This window comes from Gracilinanus agilis, unplaced genomic scaffold (genome assembly GCF_016433145.1).
Source record: "Gracilinanus agilis isolate LMUSP501 unplaced genomic scaffold, AgileGrace unplaced_scaffold55274, whole genome shotgun sequence".
Lineage (NCBI taxonomy): Eukaryota > Metazoa > Chordata > Mammalia > Didelphimorphia > Didelphidae > Gracilinanus > Gracilinanus agilis.
In genome coordinates this window covers 1-6,727 of record NW_025390548.1, presented here as the reverse complement: position 1 = coordinate 6,727, position 6,727 = coordinate 1, and the positions used below count along the sequence as shown (strand labels likewise).

The 6,727-nt window shown below is 47.2% G+C and overlaps 1 protein-coding gene across 1 annotated transcript; it reads left to right on the top strand.

Moving 5' to 3' along the window:
* Window positions 1-265: 265 nt before the first annotated feature.
* Window positions 266-6,621, top strand: LOC123256009 (calcium/calmodulin-dependent 3',5'-cyclic nucleotide phosphodiesterase 1B; the record flags this gene model as incomplete). Its single annotated transcript, XM_044684705.1, has 7 exons — window positions 266-331; window positions 644-760; window positions 3,860-4,000; window positions 4,682-4,782; window positions 4,900-5,025; window positions 5,224-5,325; window positions 6,485-6,621. Coding segments are annotated over exons 1-7 (790 nt in total), but the record flags the coding sequence as incomplete, so codon positions are not given.
* Window positions 6,622-6,727: the final 106 nt, after the last annotated feature.

Here is a 6,727-nt window from a genome sequence, read left to right as displayed (position 1 = left end):
CTTTCCTTCTTTCCCCTTTCCTCAGACATATGTATGTTCTCTCTCAGCTTTCTTTTCTCACCCTTACCAGACCTCTCTTCATTTACTTTACTTCTTATACCCACAGTCCCTTAACCACCCTTCATTCTCCAGCGTTGCCCCCATTCTATCAGTCTCCCTTTCTTCTCACCACAGACCCTCATACCCACTACCCTCCACAATATCCTTCTAGCCATCATGTTCTTATGAATCCACCTCCTCACACTTTTCCTCTCCCTTCCCCAGGATGTTCCGGAGAACCTACACCTCTGTGGGGCCCACCTACTCTAATGCGGTCATCAGCTGTCTCAAGGTGATGTTTTAGGAAACTAGTAGGGAGCTAGGAGTGTCTCAGAGGAATTCCCCTATTTCCTTCATGCTCTCTCTAGCTCTCCCATCATTTTTTCTTTCCTCAAGGAGGCTGAGTCCTTCCATGGGAACCTGCTTCCATGTCTCTCCTGTGCTAAGAGACATCAAGGAAGGAGATACTTGGCTTTGCTTTTTCCCCTCTATTTGTCCCTCCTTCTTTCTGCTCATTGGGATTCCCACTGTAGCTTCCATTTCTGGGAACCTCCAGTGGGATGGGTTTGGGATAACCTCTGCTTAGCCTGTGGTCTTCACATAGACCCTGGACCATTGGTGCTTCGATGTCTTTTCCCTGAACCGTGTGGCAGATGACCATGCCCTGAGGACCATTGTCTTTGAATTGCTGACTCGACACAACCTCATCAGCCGCTTCAAGGTCAGAAGTAATTCCACATATTCCCCTCACTTTGAATTAGTACTCACCTGCCCTCTTGATCTCTCTTGTTCTTTAAAAAACAATACCAAAATAAAAATCCTCACCTTCTATCTTAGAATCAATGCTGTGTACTGGTTCCAAGGCAGAAGGATGGCAAAGGTTAGGCAGTGGGAGTTAAGTGACTTGCCCAGGGTCACATAGCTAGGAAGTGTCTAAGGTCAGATTTGAACTCAGAACCTTCAATTTCCAGGTGTGGCTCTCTAGCCACTGAGCCACCAAGTTGCCCCTCTTTTTTTTTTTTTTTTTTGTTTATTAAACCCTTAACTTCTGTGTATTGGCTCATAGGTAGAAGAGTGGTAAGGGTGGGCAATGGGGGTCAAGTGACTTGCCCAGGGTCACACAGCTGGGAAGTGTCTAAGGCTGGATTTGAACCTAGGACCTCGCGTCTCTAGGCCTGGCTCTCAATCCACTGAGCTACCCAGCTGCCCCCCCCCCCAAGTTGCCCCTCTTAAGAGACCTCCAAGGAAGGAAATTTTCTTAGCATCTTCATTTAACCTTGACAGTACTTGAATACTAACATTTCTGCCATCTCTTGCTATGTCAACCCCAACTCTATCGTTTTACCTTTCTTGGTAATGGAGAATAGTGGGCCCTCTATTCCCTTCTCCCTGGAGCTTCCTGGGCTTCTCTTCTCAGGGTTTCCCCTAGATGGTCGAAGGCAGATGCCAGATGTTGCCATCTGGGCTCATGAGACCATCTCCAGATGTTCTCCAGGAGACCTCTCTCTTGAGTAAAAAAAGAAGCAAAAGAGAGTCATTTTCAAGCTCTGGACTCTGTCTAAGAAACTTTTGTGAAGAGAAGGCCCCAGCCTGGCTTGAATCAGTGCAGAGGAAGGAGCTGGAGCCAAGTCTGCTGAGCAGCTGGGCCAGGGAGAAGCATTCAGGGTTGAAAGTCCTTCCTCCTTTGCGTCCCTGAGGAGAGAGAACAGCTCCTGGGAATTTGGGCAGGAAGAACTTTATCCTCATGGAAAAGACATTTGGAAGGACAGGAAAAATATGTGTGTGTGTGTGTGTGTGTGTGTGTGTAGGGAGAGGATGAGGCAGGAGGAAGGCTGTCTCTGAGCTTCAAAGGGGTGGAGCTATCACTATGGTGATTATTTGGTAAACTTAGAGACCAAAAAGGTTGATGCTAGCTCCTAGGGCTGGGGCTGGGGCGTGTGTGCGAGTATCCAGGCTGTAGGAGGCCCACTGGGGCAAGGATTTAGGTGGAGAAATCTACCCAGAAATCTTAGCCCTTCCAAGTGGGTTAGTTAAATGAATCTATCTTTCTGCTTTCACAAGGATAGATTGCATATGTGTGTGTGTGTGTGTGTGTGTATGTGAGAGAGAGAGAAACAGACAGACTCAAGCATGATTATTGAGTGTGTGTGTGTGTGTGTGTGTGTGTGTGTGTGTGTGTGTGTGTGGTGTCCTTCTGGACCATTACCACACCAGCCTAGCTGGGTCAGGGAGACTTGTACAAAACTATGACAGTCCATGGCTCTCTAAGGTCAGTGATCAGCCTTTCGGATCAGAAAGTTCCTTGTGAGCTGACCTTCATCTCTCCTGCTGTAGCCATGGTTCCTTTCTTCCAATCCCCACTTTCAGGAGGCAGGAATGTCAGCTTCTAGTGGTGTGTGGCCCTTAGGATGAGATGACTTCCCCTTTAGTCCTGCTTGTCTTATTTACTAGTCATGTGACCTTGGGCAAGTGATATAACCTCTTTAAGCCCCAGTTTCCTCATCTAAAAAATGGAGAGGATACTCAAGCTTGAATTACTTAGCCCATAGGGTTGTTGTGAACCAAAAAACGATGCAAACACAAGGCAGTTATTTGATGAAACCCCTCACAGCCTCTTTTTGGAAAACCCAAACCCAAGTGCCTGCTAAATTCTGCTTCTAGCTCTTGGGAGACCATGCTGGCATGAAGTGTCCAGGGAGAAAGACCAAAGTGTGTGTGGGCTCTGTCTAGATCCCCCTCTGTCTCTAGAGTTCAGACTCCAGGGCCCTCTTTTGCTCTGGCTTTATCTGAGTACCATTCTTTTGGGCTCCCCCCAAACTGTGGAGACCTTGGTCGGAACCTTCTTTTCTTATCTTTGTTCCCTCTCTGAACACCTGGCCTCCCTCTGGTCCTCCCCTCTCTTCTTCTTCACCCTCCCACCCCAAGGGACACCATAGCAACGTCAAAAACCATTGGGTAGTTGCCATGGAAACCGGTCTTTTGAATTCCCTGTATTTGGGGCACAGCCCTCCAGGGCTTGGTGGGGGGGGGTTGGCTTTAGGGTCTGGAAGCCTGAATGGAGAGAGAAGGAGGTCTGAGGCTTTTATCTTCCTTTTATTCCTCACTCACTCACCCACCCACAATTCCAGTTCACTCTTCCTAAAGTCAATCCAGGGTGACAGAGCCTCAGTTCACCTGTCCCTTCGCCCCTCTTCAGATGGTGGGGATAATTTCGAGCAGGGTTCTCCGACATTTTTGTGTGCCATGGTTGGTGGATCCCTTTTATAGTCTGGTGAAGCCTGAGGATGCCTTTTCTGAGTAATGCTTTTAAATGCAGAAAATAAAATGCCAAAGATTGGATAAAAATACAGATGGTTCCAAAAGACACCCAAAGTTAGGGAAAAGAACAAGATTTTCCTCTCCAAGTTTAGGGACTCTCTGAAATCTGTCATCATCCCAGGATGAAGAAAATCCCACAAATCCTTATTCTTCTGAAGCTTTCTGTCTAATGGGACAGAAACAAGGACAGAATTAGGGGCAATTGAACTGATCGAATATTATTGTTGGAGGGATGGGGGAATAAAAAAGACTTTCCCAACGTCATGATCACTTGCCTTTGGTGGCTGTGGTCTTCTCTAGTGGGCAGCTGGGTGGCTCAGGGGATTGAGAGCTAGGCCTAGAGACCAGAAGTCCTAGGTTCAAATCTGGTCTCAGACACTTCCTAGCTGTGTGACCCTGGGCAAGTCCCTTAACCTCCATTGCCCAGTCCTTAGAGTTCTTTTGCTTTAGAACCAATACATATATTCATCATGGAGTCTAACTTTCATCCTTCCTGCTATAGATTCCCACTGTGTTCTTAATGACGTTCCTGGATGCCCTGGAGGTGGGCTATGGAAAGTACAAGAATCCCTACCATAACCAGATCCATGCCGCTGATGTCACTCAGACGGTCCACTGCTTCCTCCTTCGCACTGGGATGGTGGTAGGTGTCCCTGAATCCCCAGCCCCCAGAGGAAGGTCAGACATAGGACTCAGCAGCCGTGTGATGTGCTTATGGTATTGCAAGTTTCTAATTTGTTCCTTAGCTTAGTGGGATCTCTGGGGACTTCAGCCTGGATGGAGTATGGGTGTGGGTGGCATGGGAAGGCAGACAGGAAATCGGGGCTCTGGGCATTTGAAACGTCAGGAAATCTGAAACAGTGGAGGTGATATATAGTGGATAGTGCTATATATTTGGGCATCAGGAAGATCTGAATTCAAATCCAGTCTGAGATGCTTACTGTTTTTCATCTGTAAAATGGAGCTATAATGGCCCCTACCTCCCAGAGAAAATATCTGTAAAGCACTTTGCAAACCTTAAAATCCTTTGTAGGTATTCCAAAAGTCTTAGTGTGGTTTAAGTTGCCCAAACTTTAAATTACATTAAGGACCATATTATCAATGGAAGCAAGGATTAGCTGTTATGCTCCCCCTTAACTTAAAAGTTGGTCTTCCAGAAGGAGGTGAAGGTGGCTGAGAATTTTACCCCAGGGGCTGGGAGTAGGGATACTGTGGTAGGTAGCCTGAGAGTTATTGGGGAGGAGGACTCTGTCAGCTCCTGCGGTACTCCCCCAACATCCTGAAGACATCTTCTCTGCCCCATTTCCTTCCCCCTCTTCCCCAGCACTGCCTGTCGGAGATTGAGGTCCTGGCCATCGTCTTTGCTGCTGCCATCCATGACTATGAGCACACGGGCACCACCAATAGTTTCCACATCCAGACCAAGTGAGGGGCCTGGGCCTGGGTTGTGGGGGGAGAGGGAGGGCTAGGGAGGGCTTAGGGCTTTGGGAGCTCTTGCTCTCCTCGGGCAAGGAGCTGATGCACATGACCTTTGGCACCCAGGTCAGAATGCGCCATCTTGTACAATGACCGCTCAGTGCTGGAGAACCACCACATTAGTTCTGTCTTCCGAATGATGCAGGATGATGAGATGAACATCTTTATCAATCTCACCAAGGATGAGTTTGTGTGGGTGACCACTCATCTGGGGACCTTTCCTTGCTTTACTCTCTTTGGGGAATCCAGGGGGCATGAAAGAGCTCTGTAAAGCTCAGATGATCTGTCCTTTCTCTTCTCTGTCCATTTCCCAGGCCTTCCACTCCATCCTTCTCCTCCAATCTCCCCATGCTAAAGCTAGGTCTGAAATCTGTCTGTCTTTCTGCACAGAGAGCTCCGATCCCTGGTCATTGAGATGGTGCTGGCCACAGACATGTCCTGCCACTTTCAGCAGGTCAAATCCATGAAGACTTCCCTGCAGCAACTGGAGAGGTGAGGGTAGTAGGGGAAGCCTGGTGGGGCAGAGCAATGGCTACAGCAATGGGAAGTTTCGTGTGGTATCTGTTCACGTGCCTATGTGAAAATATCCCTCATATGTATCTAGGGGATATGTAGATATGGGTGTGGACAAATGTACACAGAAGCCTACCTATGTGAAGGAGAATTATGACCCAGTGGAATAAGGGCTTGGAGATGTGGGTTTTAGCCTCAGCTGCACTACTCAGAAGTCAAATGATCTTGGATGAGTCTTCTCAGTTTCTGTATCAGAATCTGAGCTCTACAGTCCACAGAGCTCTGCCAAAGGGCTAGTTGGGGGCATATAAAAACATCCTAGAAATACAAATGTTCCTGTTAAATCTCCTTTTGCTTAGAAATGTGCATGATTGTTCTGTGTGCAGAACTGGGTCTCTTATGAGTGCAGGGACTGTCTTTTGCTCTTTTGGTTTTTCCAGCGCTTGGCACAGCACCTGGCACATTGTAGAGGTTTAATCAATGTTGATTGATTGATTGATTGATTGATTGATTGATTGTGTGTGTGTGTGTGTGTGTGTGTGTGTGTGTATGTGTGTTTGGGGAAGGCCAGAGCTAAGGTGGACAGAGAAAAAAATAGTGTTATGTTTGGAGTCAGAAAGATCTGCATTCAAATTTGACCCCAGACACTTCCTAGCCATATTAACCCATATGGGCAAGCCATTTAAATCTCTACCTCAGGGAAATCCCTGAGTAGTGATCTGCATTGATGAAGGCATCTCCACACTGGCAGTTCCCTGCCAAATGGAATTAGAGATGCTTTTTTGTGTTAGTTTATGAACACAATCTGAGTTCGTATGTGGGTTGTGTCAGAGCATGTGTTATATGCCCATGCACACATATACATATATGCACACACATACCTAGATTTAACATACATGCAACATGTGTATATGTACACATCTGAATATATGTGTGTGGATATGCCCACATCATATCTTATCCTGTATGTGGATAGTCCTTGAGTGTGTTGTGTCTGAAGTGTTTGTACGAGGAATGTGCCCAAATGCCTATGGTCCTTTATATTTGAATATGTCTCTGGGTGTGAATAGCGCCTCCCTGAGGCATGTGCCAGAGTCTCTCCTAAGGTTTCTTCTCACTCTTTTCTTCTCCACCTAAGGATTGACAAGTCCAAAGCCCTTTCACTCTTGCTGCATGCTGCTGACATCAGCCACCCCACCAAGCAGTGGTCGGTCCACAGCCGGTGGACCAAGGCCCTCATGGAAGAATTTTTCCGACAGGTGTGTGGTCAGCTTGGTGCTTTCTCTGTCTGTTTCTGTCTCTCTGTCTCTGTCTCTGTCTGTGTCTCTTCTCTCTTCCTCTCAGTCTCTGTCTCTCCTCCTCTCTTTTCTTTTCTTTTCTT